The 19,264-nt window shown below is 42.1% G+C and overlaps 1 protein-coding gene across 1 annotated transcript in view; it reads left to right on the top strand.

The window, feature by feature from the left end:
* The window catches only part of PAFAH1B1 (platelet activating factor acetylhydrolase 1b regulatory subunit 1), a 65,355-nt gene that overhangs the window by 15,228 nt on the left and 30,863 nt on the right, over positions 1–19,264 (top strand). Inside the window, exon 2 of the mRNA XM_066635901.1 lies at positions 16,631–16,844. Within this exon, the coding sequence (XP_066491998.1) occupies positions 16,813–16,844 (32 nt within the window). The 5' untranslated portion in view covers positions 16,631–16,812. The remainder of the gene's footprint in view (positions 1–16,630; positions 16,845–19,264) is intronic.

The raw sequence follows: 19,264 nt of genomic DNA on the forward strand, positions 1-19,264 counted from the left end.
CTGCCTCAGGTTAATAGCTTGCACTGAAATTCTTAAATGTATATTAAACTCTCTCGCTTAAGTGATTATTGCACTAGAAATTATGTTCATTCAGACCTGGCTGTCTCTGAACATGTGTGTGTTAGAGAAAAGGGGTGGGAGCTGAAAGGGGGGGCAGGAGGCAGTACAGGGAGAGAAAAAACCTTAAGCATTCAGCTGCTTGTTTTGGTCATGCGAATAAACACAGCTGGCTTTCTTTCTGTAAATTCTTAGGATCAGCAGATCAGCATGTGATCTGCATAATAGATTAACCAATCAGCATCCTAGAATAGGCTTGCTTACCCTTCTGAATTCTAAATGGTTTGATCTATTCTTTTAAGTGTAATGTGCCATTATATTTAAAAATTGCAGATGTAACATCAGGAGTTCTTAACTGCCTTAAAGATGCTTAGGGAATTGTGACTTTCCTGGGGTACATGCAGATGGTGTTAGAGAGCTAGTGTTAATTTGTAGACTTGTGGGACAGGATAATTACTTGCACCATGACCACCAAGGGAAAGTGGCACTGAACATCCATCCTTAGCTGCTGTTCTGATAATAGAGCTACACCAAAAACATTGGAGGAGTGGCTCAGACTTAGCAAAATCGTCCTGTAGTCCGGGAGAACTTAAGATTGTTTCTGTATTCTTAATTTTATAAAGTTGCTTGCATGGCTTGATTAACCTTTGGCTTAAGCTCTGAGAATTTTGCCTATTGTCTTGATTTGAGGTATATGATGTTATGCCCTGCAATGATCTTGTGTACTGAATGCCTTAATGAGGATCACAATATAAAGCCAAGAGAACGGTAAGTGCATGTGAGGCCTGGAAAGAAACTTTTTATGGGTATTTTAACTTTTTATGAGAATTCTCACCATGAGGAATAAAATCTCCTAATGCTTTAACTCAGTGGTTTCCAAACTGGGCCAAGGCTCTTTGGGGAGTGGCAGAATATTTGTGAAAAACTCATCACTGTATGCAATATATAGGATTGTAGCTCTAATGGGGAGCTACAGCCAATGGCTCAATAGATCAGTGGCTCCGCCAGTTGAAAAACTTTGGGAACTACTGTAATGGTTACTTATAAATGCCATCCTTGCATGGTGAAATGAGGCATTCCTGTGAAATATAGGAATCATTGACTTTACAATGTCCACCCCAACTTTAGGACATATGCACCTGCACTTTCATGCTGGCACAGTCTGGATGCCTGTGCAATAATGCTGTTCTGACTTCTTGACAACTGTCTGAACGGATCCTGGACATAAGTTGGGGACAACTATTACTACATTTAAGAGTAAATGTCTATTCTATGGTTCTATTTGTTACTTGCATTTTTAAGGATTATTATCCATGGATGCCTTTATTTTCTACCTCATGGCAAACGTTTCCTTTTGAAAACACCATGGAAACTCTTTCTGAATAACTCCCAATTGGTTTCCATCTCTTAAAGAAGCCTAGGGTGCTACAAATACATATGGTACCACTTTGTAAAATCAGATGGTATTAAATCATTTGCTGCTACAGCTTGTGAAATGGATTGAAATCAAAGCGATGTACAGCCTGATCCTTTCCGTATTTATTTGAAAGTTTCACTGTACTTTGTGTTTGTGAGATTGAAACCACAGGAGAAGAATATAATTATTTTTCTAAATGTTATCTGTATAATTAGCAACACACAGTGCTGAGGTTAACAGTCAGTTGGGTACTGTGAAACCATTTTTAACACTGAACTCTTGAGTGATATCATCAAGATCTACAGTATTGCAGGAACTGTAGGCTAATCATCCTGAATTAGTATGTCACTAGAATAAAAAATACCAGTTCAGATTTCTTTCTTTGAAGTCCAGACCCAGAAGGTTCATAGCACTTAGTTGTAAACTTGATGATCTTTAGGAAGTTGAAAATTGTCATGATTTAACAAGTTTCTCAGCTTTTTCAAATGTTACTTTATGTGATGTAGACAATAGAATTGGAAGCAGGCAGGAAGCAATAGGTGGCTACGAAAACTTTGCTGCTATTTTTGTAAAGGCTCAGTCTATTCCCAGATCACACTCCTAGCCTCAATAGCTGGTATTATACATTCTGTAATACTTGAAAGTGCCTTCTAGCGCAGAGTTAAACATTTTCCTAGCTTTCTGATTCATCTGTATTAGATCTCAAAGAGGATCCAATTCTCCCCCCACCCCCAGAAATTTTTCAGTTTTCCCCTGGCTTCCTCTGTGCAGAACTTATTGCTTTTTAATGGAATTAAAAATTCAAAAGCGGTTCCTGTGGAATATTATCCTGACCTTATTACTAGTTGGCTGTTCAACAGGTTTTTCAGTCTTATATGAATTTGTTGCTACTTGAGATGAACAAGAAACAAAGATTTGGGGATCATTATCATGCCTGGTGTGCTTTCACACGTAGAAGCTCATGATGCCATACTACTGGCTTTTAGCCATACACTTCTGCATCCTGCACCAGTAAAAAAAATGCATGTGTGGCTGGTTTTGGCTAGCATTTCTGAAAATAAATGTAGCCTTGTGCCCTTTCCATATGGCATATTTGCATAGTGGGGACATGACATTCAGAAAAAAAACAAGACAAACATCCACACTTTAAGTTGCCTCTGCCAGTGCTAATATGGAACTTTAGGAGCTTGAGAACAAAGCACAGAGATAAAGGTGGGAAGGGCCTGATCAAAAAGACCTTTGCACCCCAATTGGGGTTTTCCTCACAGTTGATTGAATGGCGTGGAGATGACCACAAGATGTGACTTTTGAACAAAAATGTTCCAACAAGCTGCAGGATTCTTGTTGGATGCTTTCTAGAGCTTCTCTTCATGCTTGGGGCTTTTCTGTTTTGTCAAACATGATCAGTTTTTTTGTGGACTTCTTCGCTCAGGTGTTTGAAGTATGTTAATGGTCCACTTGTAAAAATGCTTTCATCTTCAAGGCAGACAGTGGGTTTTATCCCCAGTTTTAGTTGTGCCACAGTATCTGTCCATACTTGAGATTACAGATGCTTGCTTTAATATCTGGAACTTAGTACTTCAGGATGACCCAAGTCTTTAAAAATATATCTTTTTATATATCTATTTATAGATATATTTTTAGGAGTCTGTGGTTTGAGGGTCATGCTTCTGTTGCAGAAACAATGTTCTGGGAGAGTAAATCTGGAACACTTGGAGAAGAATGTGCTGAAGTCCTGCTACTTAGCACTGTTGGTTTTAATCATGTGATCAGTGGTTACCAGTAGTGCTGGTACCAGCCATCTAGTTACTGGTTACAAATGGTTAAAAGCTACAGAACGGCAAAGGGCATGGATGCGCAGGATTCCTTGATCTTGAGCAAAAGGCAGTTGCTGGGTCCCAGTCCTCTAGAACAGGGGTGCCCAAACCCCAGCCCTGGGGCCACTTGTGACCCTTGGGGGCTCCCAACCTGGCCCGTGGGGGGCCCCCAGTCTCCAATGAGCCTCTGGCGCTCCAGAGACTTGCAGGAGCTCATGCTGGTCTGACACAGCTGCTCTCAGTGTGAGGGCGACTGACTGCTTGTGTGAGCTGTGGGACAAGGGTTCCCTCCACTGCTTGCTGTTTCATATCTGTGATGTAGCAGCAGTGAAGGAAAGGCCAGCCTAGCTTTGTGCAAAGCCTTTTATAGGCCTTGAGCTACTGCAAGACCTTCATTCATTCATATAAGTTCCATTTCTAATAAATTCATTTATGTAAATTTATTCCAATTTTAAATGTAAATTCCTTTTTTTTCCCCTGGCCCCTGACACAGTGTCGGAGAGATGATGTGGCCCTCCTGCCAAAATGTTTGGACACCCTTGCTCTAGACCAGGGGTGCCCAAACCTGGCCCTGGGGCCACTTGCGGCCCTTGAAGAGTTCCAATGCGGCCCTCAGGGAGACCCCAGCCTCCAATGAGCCTCTGGCCCTCCGGAAACTCGCTGGAGCCCGCACTGGCCTGACGCAACTGCTCTCAGCATGAGGGCAACTGTTTGACCTCTCGCGTGAGCTGTGGGATGAGGGCTTCCTCCACCACTTGCTGTTTCACGTCTGTGATGCAGTAGCGGCAGCAAAGGAAAGGCCGGCCTTGCTTTGTGCAAGATCTTTTATAGGTCTTGAGCTATTGCAAGACCTTCATTCATTCGTACAAGCTCCACCTCTAGTATATTAATTTATTTAAACTTATGTAAATTTATTCAAATTTTAAATGTAAATTATTCCCCCCCCGGCCCCCAACACAGTGTCAGAGCTGATATGGCCCTCCTACCAAAAACTTTGGACACCTCTGCTCTAGACCAGTGATTTTCAACCTTATTCATCGCAGGGCACACTGACAAGGTACTAAAATTGTCAAGGCACACCATCAACTTTTTGACAATTGTTTGTGGGGGCTGGCTCACATCCCCATTGGCCTTATTAACAAGTGACCCTGCCCCAAACTCTCTTGTGGCACATTGTCTGAAAAAGGCTGCTATAAATTGACCCACAGTAACTCTATTTAGTGCTGAGGAATTGCTTTGACCCTGAACTGCTTTGTCAATGGCCTTCATTTGCAATAACAAAGAACATAAATGCCTGGATTTAGATGTCTTTAAAAGAGTTTGCCTTTATATGTAAAGTAAACTAATAATGTTAAGTGTAAGGACTTTGCTAGGAAACCACTGCTTTGGGAGTATTTATAACAAATGTTCAGAGCAAGTCCTACTGATCTCCTAGCTTGTGATGAACAAAGTTCAGTGACATTCCTTATTGTGTGGTGGTCATCTGAGGAAATAGTGTTGACATACCCTTGTATTATCCTGTATTTTGCATGTGAAACAAGTGCATAAGGTTCACATACATTCACAAACATTGATCTTGGAGAACTGAACGTTCTCTTGAAGCACAGTAAACTTGCTATAGTAAGAACATAAGAAAAACCCTGCTGGATCAGGCCAAAGGCCCATCTAATCCATCTTCCTGTACCTCACAGTGGCCCACCAAATGCTTCAGGGAGCACAAAAGACAGCAAGACACAACCTGAGTCCTGGAGGTCTCCCCTTCATCTGGCATTCCGAGGTAGTCTACTTCTAAAATCAGGAGCTTACACATACATATGATGGATGTATACCTGCAATGGACTTTTGCTCTAGAAATTTGTCCAATCCTCTCTTAAAGGCATCTAGGCAAGATACCATCATCGCTTCAAGTGGCAAGGAGTTCCACAGACTGATTACACACTGGATAAAGAAATATTTTCTTTTGCCTGTCCCAACTCTCCCAATACCCAATTTTAGTAGGTGTCCCCTTGCTCTGTTTCCTCTCACATAACACCAGAACATCTCTCTATTCACTCTATCCACCCCCTGCATAATTTTGTATGTCTCAATCATGTCCTTTGAACAGTGATTAGGTGGATTAGTGATTAGTATAGCAGCAGGAACGGAAATGTTGAGTCCTGTGTATATCTGCAGCAGTAGAAACTTTGGAAGCTTTCTTATGTTGAGTTAGAGACTGTTGATCCACCTTACTTGGTATTGTTTGCACTGAGTGGTGGCAACAGCACTCCAGGGGTTCAGGCAGGCACCTTTCCCAGCCCTAACTGGAGATGCTGCTGGGCTTGAACCTGGGATATTCTGCACAAAAAGCATATGCTCTACCACCCAAGCTACTGCCCTTGTGACTGTAATTGCAGTGCTGATAATATACTATTACTTAAAAAAAAAATTTGGCAAAGCCCTCTACAGAGTGTATAGTCATGTTCAGTACACAAAATAACACTATCACATGTATTATAAATGACAGTAGAGCTAGATAAAAAAAAGTAATTCAACAGGATGCAAATTCAATTCTGATTCAAGATCCATCTAAATGAGATGGTCTTTGCCAACTGTTAAAATGGTCCTTTAGTGGTGTTTATAATAATGGAAGAACTCTCCTCACCACTGTTCACATTTGGAATTGACTTATTATTTACATGGTAAGTGAGAGTTCAGAATAAGCTTGCCTGTTCTGTGAGACTTCCCTCCCAGCTTGTTATATTGGCTCATGTGTAATGTTGCTGAGCACATGTATGGGGGGGGGGGGGCTTTATTGTCTGTGGGGATTGGAACTTTGTTTTACCTGTCCTGCACCACCCTTTCGGCCATAGCTGATGGCTAAATGGAAATTCAGCTTCTCCACTTGAAATAGTAAGGTGGTGAGGACCTTTTTGACATTTCCAAAATGCCAATGGCTATTTTATCCTTCCATACATTGCATAATTGCTTTTCTGAACTTCATGATATTTGTTAAGCTGCCCAGTTTCATCTGTTGGAATAACTTCAAAGTTGTGAGGTCTTCAGGAAGACGAGCACATGTTCATCAAACCCCTCTGCTTAGGAGTGAGACGTTTTCAGTGGTGGCCCCTTCTATTGAAGGTTCATATGTCCCTCACTTTACCCTCTTTTAGACACATTGTGGCTATTCTGATAAGCAAATGGGGTTGGCTAACTCTTTTTAAAACTCATCTCACTGTTCTTTTTGTGGCTTGCTGCTACTGTGTTACTAGTGTGGATTTTAAAGCAATTTCTGCCCAACATTCCATATACACAACAGGGACCAAATGTGTACACTTGTGGGCTGCGCAAAAATGAATTAATGCAATTGCATAGTTTCTTAAATGCAAGCTGCTTTGCAATATGGCACTAAAGAAGTCAGACTTTAAATAGTAGGATAGCCTGTGCTGCATTACTTTAATCTAGTACATCTCTGCAGTTCAAATATCATCATGAAAATGCACACACAATCTATTCCTGGGAGTTTGTTACCTTTGTTACACTTGTTCTTCACTTTTGCTCTATTCATTTATTAGCAGCGCACACTGTTTGCTTAATCTTGGATATAGATAAAAACTTCAGTAAAGAATGCCAACAGTGTGGTCAAAGGTTTTGTGGGGTAAGCAGGAGCACAAGATATATAAAACCAATTGGTAAAGTTAAAAGCCTACTTCAGTGTAACAATTTGAGCAGCCTTATCACTGGGGAAACTTGCTTGTCTTGCCTGGTAAAAAGAGGAAAATGGAAGAAAGAATGCTTTGAATAGGAGTACAGGGCCTAATATAGAGTATGCTGGGAACTTATGTGTAGCTTTTATGATTGGCAAGTGAGACAATCGTACTGTGCTACTGGTCCATTGTAATACCATAAAGACAATCCTGTGCTGCAGGTCTATTGCAGTGCCATTTGTAAAAGGTTGATTCCAAAAATAAGATGTTCAAATATGTCATTGTTGCTGACTGCTATGATGAAAATTTTCTTAGAAACCTTTTAAATCTTTGCTATCCAAGTAGAAGATACAGTACAGCTATCATCATGGATTTAACCTATTTTGGGTGCCTGTCACAGTCTCTTTTCCTCCTTGATGTCTCATTATGACTTCTTTAGTTAATCAAGAACCCCTTCTGAATGGTAACCATCCATATAGCAAGGGTACATAAAATCTGCCTTGTCTTTAGTTAGACTGGTTCATCTTTCTCTGTGCTATCTACTTTGACTAGCTGCAGTTTTCTAGGATTTCAGGCAGAGGTCTTTTCCAACACTTCTACTTGAGACTCTTTCACTGGAGAGCAGGGGTGTCCAAAGTTTTTGGCAGGAGGGCCACATCATCTCCCTTGACCTACTGAGCCATTGACTGTAGCTCTCCATTAGGGTTACAATCCTATACATTGTATAGGGCAGGTTTTTTGCTAGGATTCTACAACTCCCCTTGCTGTTTTTCATGAGCTCTACAAGGCACATGCCTGCTCTCAGTGAAGAGTGTGCATGATAGTATGCAGGTCTAGAAATAAGTAGTCACAGGCATGGTTATCATTGCATATCTGAGAGAATTAGCACAGCTTTATCATAGAGCTGCCATCTGCAAGAGGAATTGTGTCCTGCCCTTATGCTTATGTGCAGAACAGAAAGGCAGTCCATCTACTCAGGTGACCCACTAATCATGTGTGGACAGCCATCAGTGTGTAGTAAATGTGCTTTAACCAGATCAAAAGGTCAGGGTCCTTAGTCTTTCTTGCTCTTGTGGTATTAGCATGTAAATAGCAGCTAATGCACCATGGTAATTCTATTTAGATGCAACTGTGTGTGTGCTTCTGTAATTATTTATTAGGAAGAACATTTGCATTAAAAGGGATCTTCATGAGACAGTCTCCTTTGTTTAATACAGTTCAATCCTCCTCTTCCATAGTAAAGTCTGTACAAGTGGGATTAAACAAATTCATGTAAGGAATATCCAGTAAACAATGAGGTTTGTGAACGACCTTTATAAAAACAGCTTTAGAAGGACGGAGGAAAATCTTTCCATGCATAATATACTATGCCTTCATTTTAAAAGAATATTTATATACTGCTTTTCAACAAAAAGGTTCACAAAGCGATTTAGGGGGAAAACCAAATGACTAGATGGCTCCTTGTCCCAAAAGGGCTCATATCTTAAAATGGTGCCGCAGAACACTAGCAAACAACCACTAGAAAAGACACAATATAGAAATATGAGAAGAGCACCACTTGAAAAATTGCCTCTTTGCCCAGTTAGCAGGGTGTTTGAGCATCCTGATATAACTGTACTGCTTATAGGCACGTAGAGCTGAAAGAATATTTCAGACTCTGTGTTTGCTGTACCTTGGTTTATAACTCTTCAAAATTGTAGGTGCTGTAATCAGATTTCTTGGTGGCAGTCTAGAAAATTCAGAAGTGCCTTGTCATCTGACATAAAAACCTGATATATGCCTCTCTGATTCAAAAATAATTTTTCAGCTCTTATTTTTGTTGTGCTTCTCAGCTGAGTGAGCATGGATTTATTTAACTGTTTGCGCAGAGTATAAAATGAGTATCAGTGAGAACCTGACGGGAGGAGGTTAGCTTTTTCAGGCAAGTTAATTTCATCAGTATAATTTTTATCACTATAATGTAAAAGTGGTAGAAGGGGGATTCTGAGGGTTCTGAGATGCACACTCCTCTTATGTCAAGGAATTCATTGTCAGCCAGGGATGATGATGGGGTGTGGTTTGTGCAACTTGGGATTGTCTTGGCTTATTTAAAATAAAGTATTACCCCCACCTGAAGTATCTCAAGGTGGTTTATTTAGCTAAATACCATAAAACAATAATAAACCAAACTACAACACATCACAACTGGGGGGAGCATTTAAACTGAAATAAAACAATCTGTAGCTGAAAGATGAAAAGTCTGCCTGAAAAGAGTTCTTTACTCCATGATGGAACTTTGGCTGAAGACTGATGTTTCTGGGTCAGGGGTATGTCCTGGGTGCCTCAACCATTAAGGCTTTCGGAGGGATCTAATTCCTGGTGGCTCCAGTTGAACCCTGGGGATGGACAGGGAAGATAAATGGATGGTAGTGTGGAACATGTAAGTTAGCCTTAATCTAAGACTCTGGAGTCACCAGCACACAGGCTTAACTTTCACCTGTTCCCAAGGGCATCTTTCTAACAATTTTGTATGTAGATGAATGATTACTGGATGTTCCTGTGCCATGAGGACAGCGCTGCACTGTATTAAACAACATAGTGAGAAAAACCACTGAGTGTCAGGGTAGTAAGTGAGTCAGTTTCGACTGATGTAGCTCTTGAAAAGTGCTTCAGAACAAATCTAGTTCAGAGCCCATCAGTACTCTAGAACAGTTGGTGATCTGTTTTTTAAAAATTCTCCAAACATCCCAAAGGCTGCAATCCTATCCACAGTTATCTGGCAATAAACTGCATTATCACTGTTAAAAGCATATATATAATAGCCTGTTAAAAATACAAATCTGTAACATTTCCCCAGATGTGGTCATGTAGCATGGCAGCATCAAGTCTATATATATTAAAAAATAAAATACAGATTGAAATGAATGGGGATCACCTGAAATTTTATTGCAACCCACCCACTAGATGGGTCTCAACCCACAGTTTGAGAAACATTGTTCTAGAAGATCAAGGCCTTTTTAAAAGGCATTACTGGTTTCAACTGAGCATTTAATCAGATGTCTTGTGGACTTTATGCTTTAGAAGGAAAGGTGAAATTGTTTTCATTGTGAGAATTAAATCTGGTTGTGCTTACTTTGAGCACTTGTGCTTGCTTCTTCCCTTGCAGTCAACAGAATGGAATGCATTTATGTCAAGGGAGAATTCTGCAGTCTGAAACTGTCTTCCAATAAGTGGGTGGTTTCCTGTTCAAAGAAGTGGCATCCTTCTTGACAGTTCAGCATTGTTGAAATGGTGCTTCTCACCAGTTGCTCTGCATGATGCCACTCAAATGTGAACCTGAAGCAGGCAAAGTAATATGTGTATTCATAAATGCCATTTTAAAATTTGCCATTGTTTGTTCCAGCAGTGGACTTTTCTTCAGGTTCGTTTCTGAGAAGTGCAATTTATTTGTCTGTTAATAGTCATCCTGTAACTTAGGAGACAAAAGTTAGATTCTTAATAAGAACATAAGAACATAAGAACAGCCCCACTGGATCAGGCCATAGGCCCATCTAGTCCAGCTTCCTGTATCTCACAGCGGCCCACCAAATGCCCCAGGGAGCACACCAGATAACAAGAGACCTCGTCCTGGTGCTCTCCCCTACATCTGGCATTCTGACTTAACCCATTCCTAAAATCAGGAGGTTGCGCATACACATCATGGCTTGTACCCCATAATGGATTTTTCCTCCAGAAACTCGTCCAATCCCCTTTTAAAGGCGTCTAGGCTAGACGCCAGCACCACATCCTGTGGCAAGGAGTTCCACAGACTGACCACGCGCTGAGTAAAGAAATATTTTCTTTTGTCTGTCCTAACCCGCCCAACACTCAATTTTAGTGGATGTCCCCTGGTTCTGGTATTATGTGAGAGTGTAAAGAGCATCTCCCTATCCACTCTGTCCATCCCCTGCATAATTTTGTATGTCTCAATCATGTCCCCCCTCAAGCGTCTCTTTTCTAGGCTGAAGAGGCCCAAACGCCGTAGCCTTTCCTCATAAGGAAGGTGCCCCAGCCCCGTAATCATCTTAGTCGCTCTCTTTTGCACCTTTTCCATTTCCACTATGTCTTTTTTGAGATGCGGCGACCAGAACTGGACACAATACTCCAGGTGTGGCCTTACCATCGATTTGTACAACGGCATTATAATATTAGCCGTTTTGTTCTCAATACCCTTCCTAATGATCCCAAGCATAGAATTGGCCTTCTTCACTGCCGCCGCACATTGGGTCGACACTTTCATCGACCTGTCCACCACCACCCCAAGATCTCTCTCCTGATCTGTCACAGACAGCTCAGAACCCATCAGCCTATATCTAAAGTTTTGATTTTTTGCCCCAATGTGCATGACTTTACACTTACTGACATTGAAGCGCATCTGCCATTTTGCTGCCCATTCTGCCAGTCTGGAGAGATCCTTCTGGAGCTCCTCACAATCACTTCTGGTCTTTACCACTCGGAAAAGTTTGGTGTCGTCTGCAAACTTAGCCACTTCACTGCTCAACCCTGTCTCTAGGTCATTTATGAAGAGGTTGAAAAGCACCGGTCCCAGGACAGATCCTTGGGGCACACCGCTTTTCACCTCTCTCCATTGTGAAAATTGCCCATTGACACCCACTCGCTGCTTCCTGGCCTCCAACCAGTTCTCAATCCACGAGAGGACCTGTCCTCTAATTCCCTGACTGTGGAGTTTTTTCAGTAGCCTTTGGTGAGGGACCGTGTCAAATGCCTTCTGAAAGTCCAGATATATAATGTCCACGGGTTCTCCCGCATCCACATGCCTGTTGACCTTTTCAAAGAATTCTATAAGGTTTGTGAGGCAAGACCTACCCTTACAGAAGCCATGCTGACTCTCCCTCAGCAAGGCCTGTTCGTCTATGTGTTTTGAGATCCTATCTTTGATGAGGCATTCCACCATCTTACCCGGTATGGATGTTAGGCTGACCGGCCTATAGTTTCCCGGGTCCCCCCTCTTTCCCTTTTTAAAAATAGGCGTGAGCTTCTGTTTTCTCTTGTTGTGATGGTGAAACATGGGAGGATTGCTCCATGCACCTGGTATTTCTTTACCACTGCTGTCTCAGCTTTCAGGCATGTACCCAGGTTCCTTGACCTGATCACCTTGAACCTTGACCCTTTAATGTGAACCTTTCTGTTTTCTGTCCCCCTTCATGACTGCTAATCAGAAATGAGATCTTGATGTTTTGGTGGATACTCAGTGAAAATGTCAACCCAGTGTGTGGCAGCTGCTAAGAATGTAAATTCTATACTAAGGATCATTAGGAAAGGTATTTGGGGGGATTCTGTTAAAGTATAATGTCCTTATTTAAATTATGGTGTGGCCACATTTGGAATACCATGTATAGTTCAGATCACCATATTTCAGAAAGGAAATGAACTAGAAAAGGTGCAGAAGAGGGCTACCAACAGTATTAGGGGGCTGGAACACCTTCCTTTTGTGACTTAGAAAGGTTTAGTTTAGGGTAGCAGTTCCCAATATCTCTGTTGTGACACCCTAGTCTAGGGCATCATGAGGTGTTTCCAGGGTGCTGCAGGCTGTCTGTTGCCTGGCAATGACACTACTGCATGAGCCTCCAGACAGCACCAGGAAGGCTCAATGCAGTGGGCAGAGCTGCAGCACATGGAAAGCCCTCCCACCTGCTCTGACTGTCTTACCACTGTAGAGAGGCTCGAATTAGACCTCTGAACCAGAAAATGAATGGCGGTGATGTTACTATGTGACATATTTCATGTCACTATCATTCACTTCCTGGTTCTGAGGGCATCACAAGCCCTGGCAAGTTTGGGAACTGCTGGTTCAGGAGAAAAAAGGCAGATTGTGGTGGGGAAGCAGAATTGACATATAAAAGCTTTCTTCTTTCTGTCACATGACTAGAACTGGGGTCATCTAGTCTGCTGATTGGCAGTAGATTGAGATGGCCAAAGGAAGTACTTCACACAGCATGTAATCTAGAATCTGCCTTCACGAGATATGATGATGCCACCAACTTGGATGGCCTTACATGATGGATAAGTTTGTCAGTGGTCACTAGACATGATCACTGCATGCTCACTCCAGGTTCAGAGGCAATATGCCTCAGTTGCAGGGGGATCGCAGCAGGCAAGGGGTATGGCCTTCATTTCCTGTTTAAATTTCAGAGACCAATGTGAGAAAAAAAATGCTGGACTAAATGGACTTGTGGAGCCTTATCCAACAGGACTCTTTATGTTATGTCTTTTGAGACAAAAGGCCATGTCTTCATTGCCTTCCATCTCCTCTGGTGTGTGGGGTTTCCCCTCTGTAATGGCAGTATGACCATCAACTCCCCTCCATTAATTGCCCTTCTTCAGGATTGATTTCGGGGCCATCCATACATGAAACATTAGGTTTCCAAGAGTTTTGTCTAGAGATCTAAACAAATATAATGAGCACCTGTAATTAATAGGCTCAGCTTATTGTGTATAAGCAGGCTCCAAATATTCTTTTGTAAGATCTAGTAATAAAAACCTTTGATCTAAGCAACTTATAGCTTTTTGCTGAATGATTGTGTTCCCCCCCCCCACCCCGGTAATTAAAGCGCTGGTGTAACCATTTGTCTGCCTGCAATTTTCTACATGACCTGCAAGGGAGGGGACTGAAGTTTAGTTGTTCAGAGAAAATGCAGGCAGCTTGCTTTGCTTTTTCTGATAAGAACTGGGAGTTGCTATTCTGAGAGAAGCAGCAGGTTTAAGACAAATGGGACAATTTGCATGGTGGTCTATTTTGTGAGATTCATTCAGTGAATGTTGAGGGGCGTAAATGGCATTAAAGTTGATGACTTTTAATGGAAGGATAAGTATATTGGTGGCTACTGCTCACAACCAGAAATGCAGTGCTCCAAGTTCAGAGGCTGTGTTTCTCGGACTTACAGGGGTGTCGGCTGCCCTCCAGGACTATCCAGAAACCCTTGCCATTTTGGTCTCAGAGTTCCGAATAGGCCAACTGTTTCTGGGCATAGCAGGGGTTCAGGGCCAGTTGCAGATGGTTTCACTACTGGCTCCATCAGTTAATCGCTAGGGACATGCAGACCTCCCTAGCCAGAAGCTTTCACGGTTGCTCCGAAACTCCAGTCCAGACCTTAATGTATGGGACATGAGCTTGGAGGCAAGCACAAGGAGGGCAATGTTTTCATGACCACCCATGTTGGGAAGTGAATAAGGACAAGGAACAAGAACCTCTCCAACCCCATTTCCATTTCCCTGCCACTGGTCTTCCATCTCTCTAGGGGCCCCGTAGGTTTACCAGGAACGCAGCTGCAGCCCCGCTCAGCATAGTGAGTCTGAAGTCCTACTTGGAGGCAGAGGACTTTGAGGATAACTCTTCCAAGGAAAAGAGAGAGCTATTGGAGGAGGAAAAGGAGAAGGGTCAGCAGGGCTTATTTCCTCCAGAATACTGTCAGAAACTCCCACCTAAGGTTTTCAGAGTCCTGGAGTTTTCTCGAGGGAAGTAGGAGGAAGAGGCTCCCATTGGCTTAAGGGCTCCATGTCAGTCTCCCCTAAGGGCTCCATGTCGGTCTCCCCCCAGGATCCTGAGTCTCCCACTGTGGTTCCCTTTCCAGATTTTTTTGGGCAGCTCACAGACAGGGAATGGGCCTCCCCTGCTAGGGGCAAAGCTATCTAGCAGGCTAGCTTCCAAACTGCATACGTCCACAAGCGAATTGGTTTATTACCTTGCAACTGTGGCAGTCTGAGCTTTCAGCTTCTTCTTGTCCTCAACCTTGCAGAGAAAAATGTAAAACTGATTTCTGTTAAATTGGAAACTAGGTAGTCATAGTGGTTTGAATTCCAGTTTCCTCTTTTTGACACTGTCATATTATCAAAAGAAAGTCAGAATTAAGTATGTGTAATCTTTCTGATGTACCTGAGCTGTTCCACACTTTGTCTCATATTTTTTAATGCTTAATTCCAGGCTGTTTGTAGTTTGAAAGAAAATAACTGCACTTTTTAACTGGAAGGCTACAAATGATATCTGACAGCATTTCGCCTTGGTATGCACTTTGCCCTCTCTTCTGGACTGTGATTTATGTAAATTGCCTTCTCACCCTGGTTCCCCATGCAAATCCAGAGCCTAGTAGTGTGGAGAACTACTTGTCGGGAACATCCAGGCAGTGACGCAATGCTTGGTTTCTTGGCACACAGTGCATGGTGACGACACCACTGTTTGTATGGCAGCAGCACCTGCAGTACTGGGGTTCCTTCTAAGGGTGTAGAGGCAGCTCTTTGTCAGAATGGCACATCTGCCCTCTTGGAGAATTGCAGCAGCTGAATGGTGTCAGTGAAGGAAAGAGATGAGACTGTGTGTGTTAGAATTAATGATCCTGGCTTGCTCTTGGAATAATTTTGAGGTGGGTGCCTCAGAGCTGAGTAGGTTCATTTTTCCCTTCTCCCACTGCAGCTAGAAATCTTAAAATTCACTGTTTCTCCTATTTGGGGGATAAAAGGAGTGCTTGAAAACAATGGTAATAGAATAAGGCAGGCAACTGTAAACCTGTATTCAAACTGCCAAGGAGCTGAATCACTTTCATTGCATGCAATTCTAGAACAAGGAGAAGTGTTTCGTGTCTGTCAGCTTGACTGCTACACATTTTTTGGAAAATGAATGCTTATTGTGTGCACTGATAAAACTGATACCTATGCTGTATCCCATGTTCACAATGTATTGAATGGAGCTGCCTTTCCCATTTACAATATATGTGTGAATTATAATATTGTGAATTAAATTTGATGCTATAAAGTATGTGTACACTTTCTTAAGCTGTCCTGTTTATGGCTGTGTGTAAACTCTGTGCCAAAGGAAGATCAGAGAGGGCTTTTCCAAAAATTCTAGTTCACTAATAGCACAACTCTATGCAAGAGTCTACCTAAAAAAAAAAGTCCATTAAAATTAATATCCCAGAAATCTGTATATAGGTTTGCAGCCTAAGAAAAATCTTAGGTTTACACTGAACTAGACACCTATTACTGGGCTGTACTGCTTCATCTTGCATGCAGGTGTAGTTGTAGTTGAATAGTTCTCCATAAAACACACGCAAAAACCCCTGGGTATAGAAAACTAGTATATTGGAGAGGAGCCTTGACATGAACCTTCTCCCTGACATGGAAAGGTTCTTTTAATGTGGAGGACCGTTCTACCCCAGCCCATCAAGAGATTTAGATCATGGATATTCAGAAATGTTTGTTACAGTAACATGAAATAAAAATCATATGATCTGTTAAAATAGAAAATGACAACACTGCAGAGCCCCCACATGTAATTTGAAACTGTACAACTTGCTCAAATTTACCTTGGTTTGGCCTGTGCTTTGTGGCTTACTTCTGCCAGTTGCGTATGTGTCTGTCTGTTCGGCTAAAACTGTTTTGTCTACCACAGGGAGGAGTATGCAGGGCACTCGGGTGTAACCACTGGAAGCCCTGGCAAGGCCATCTGACAAGGCATTATTAACACTTTTTAGTACACTGACACAACTCAAGTTTGCATTTTTTCCATTAACAGTGGAACATTAACAAAGTTGGTCTAATAAGCATCTTATATGTTGCTTTTGTGCAATGGTTGTTGGTTGGTTTCTGCAATTGTAGTAAAAAATCTGCTTTCTTTTTTCCTCTAGATGGAATGAATCCTCCTTGTTGAATGCATTCGGTCTGCTTACTGGAGTTTACTTGTGGAGACGCCTTGTCCTTTAGGTTGAAGCCACTTTGTGGCAGACTGAATTGTGGATCCTGGAATCCTGCATCTACTTGATAAAGGGGGAAAGCAGCTGAATCACTTTAACCTGACATCACAGCCACAATGGTGCTGTCACAGAGGCAACGAGATGAACTGTGAGTAACTTGGAGTGTCACACCTCAAAAGTTGATGTATATAGTTGGCAGTCTTTTCAGAGTGGGACAGTAGTTTGTGATGATGATAGCTGCTTGCTTTTTCACCCTCTGAACCCTGAACCTATTAGTAGTAGAAGTGGTAAATGTATACTCCACTTTTCTGCATAACAAGACCAGCAAAGTGGTTAACAAGTTTCCATTTATTTAAATGTGAATCCTGACTTTCCCTTTGAAGATCCAGTACTATGTAGACAAACAGTAAAATGCAAAAAACAAAATAAGAACAAAATATGAAGTTCAATAATTATAATATAGAGATTGTTCCATAAAAAACTTTAAAACAGTAAACATTACAACTATAAAACCCAAGAGCACCTAAGACAGGAAGGCCAGATGGGAAAAGGAAAGTCTTCATCACTTACTGAAAGGCTTACAACAGTGGTTCTCACACATTTAACACCAGGACCCACTTTTTATCTGTCAGGAGCCACCAGATGTGATGTCATGACTGGAAGTCATCAAGCAGGAAAATTTTTAACAATCCTAGGCTGCAGTCCTTCCCACACTTACCCAGGAGTATGTCCCAATGTACTATCAATGTTAAAATATCTACATAGTAGCTTGTTAAAAGTACAGGTCTGTAACACTTTCACAAATGCAGTCGCATACTATGGTAGCCTCAACTCTAATATATTAAAAATATTGAAATGAACGGGGACCCACCTTAAATTGGCTCATGCCCCACCTAGTGGGTCCCGACCCACAGTTTTAGAAACACTGGCTTACAGGGAAGTTCTTAATACCGTGGGGAGTGCCATAAAAGGTACCATCTCATAGATGGTGAGTTCCATAAAAGATGCCATCACAGCATAACTTTTTCTTAGTTGTTGTCATTCAGTCCTCTACCACAAGTAGCATGTACAGCGGAGCCCTCTGCTGACCTTAAGGTGATGAGTTGGTTCATATGAAAGATGATTCCTCAGATATCTTGGTTACAAGCCATATAGGACTATAAAGATCAAAATCAGCACTTTGAATTGGGCTTAGTCACATCGCCTAGCACACAGGATAACATAGTGCAGAACGTAGTGGCCCAAATGCAATTTCTCGGGCAGCCCCATGCTGAGTGTTTTGTAATAGTCAAGTCTTAGTGTCACAAAGCCATGGGCCACTGTGCTTAGGTTCAATTGATTGGGTATGGCTGTAGCTGGTACATAAGCTGGGCAAAGGCCCCCCTGGCCACCACCATTACTTGGGCATTCAAGAGCAGCAGAGAATCAAGGATGGACCCCCCCAAGCTGTAGACCTGCTCCTGCAGTTGACATGCAACCCTGTTTAAAACAGACTGATATTCTAGTACCTGCACTGTGGATTTCCAAACCAAGAGGATGTTTGTTTCATTCTCAACTTGTTAACTCATATCCAGATCCTCCAGATAGCGGTCCATGGTTTCAGTTGCTTTCCAGCATTAAATGACAAAGAAAGGTCCTCTGCGTATTGATGCCACCCAGCTCCAAATCCTTGGATGACCTCTCCCATTGATTTTATATAGACATTGAACAACATGGGAACACTATGATTGATCAAATGCTTATGAGAGGTCCAGCAAGACCAACAGAGAATCACTCCTCCTACCAAGTCCCCTGTGTAGTTTTTCCACCAGGACCAGAGCAGTTTCAGATTGAAAAGGACTCAGATAATCTATTTCATTCAGAACTTAGCACCAGTTCTGGTGCGAGAACTTTAACTGCCACCTGTTCATTCAGCTTGCCCAGAAATGGGTGATTGGTTGATAATTCCTCAAGCATGTGGATTCCAGGAAGGAATTCTGCAGGAGGGGGTTGTAACACAGCCTATTTTAATATTGGCAATGCCCTTTTCATCAGAAATGCTTTAAGATCCTTCACTCTTCCAGCCCTTTCCCTGGGCAGATCTGATAAGCCAAACTGGGCAAGGGGCAGGTGAAAGGCCTCACATCCTCAGGATGTACAAAGTAAAAAGAATCCTAAGTAACCGGACCGGTGGATGCCACGGGCACATGTAGAGTCTAATTGGTGGCAAATGCAAGCAATTTATTTGTGAAATAATTAGCAAACTGATCACAACAGGCAATTGAGTTGCCATCCTCTCTTTTCTGGGGAACCAGATGGAGAAGGTTCCAGGCAACTCAGAACAGCTCTGCAGCATATCTTGTTGTATTGCACTGCGTGAAACAAGTATGCAAATTTTTGAACCTTTCCCATTGTTGCTGGTCACTATGATCTGAAGAAATCTTCATGAGTGATGAAAAGTTTCTGGTGCTGAGCTTGAGGATGTTCAGATGGGAGTTGATTTATATGATACTTGTAAATACCCAAGTCCTCTTTATCATCTGTAAAACTGCCAAGCTTCTCTGCCTCTTTAGGAGGTGCATATTAAAA

The sequence above is a fragment of the Tiliqua scincoides genome, chromosome 8, assembly GCF_035046505.1.
Source record: "Tiliqua scincoides isolate rTilSci1 chromosome 8, rTilSci1.hap2, whole genome shotgun sequence".
NCBI lineage: Eukaryota > Metazoa > Chordata > Lepidosauria > Squamata > Scincidae > Tiliqua > Tiliqua scincoides.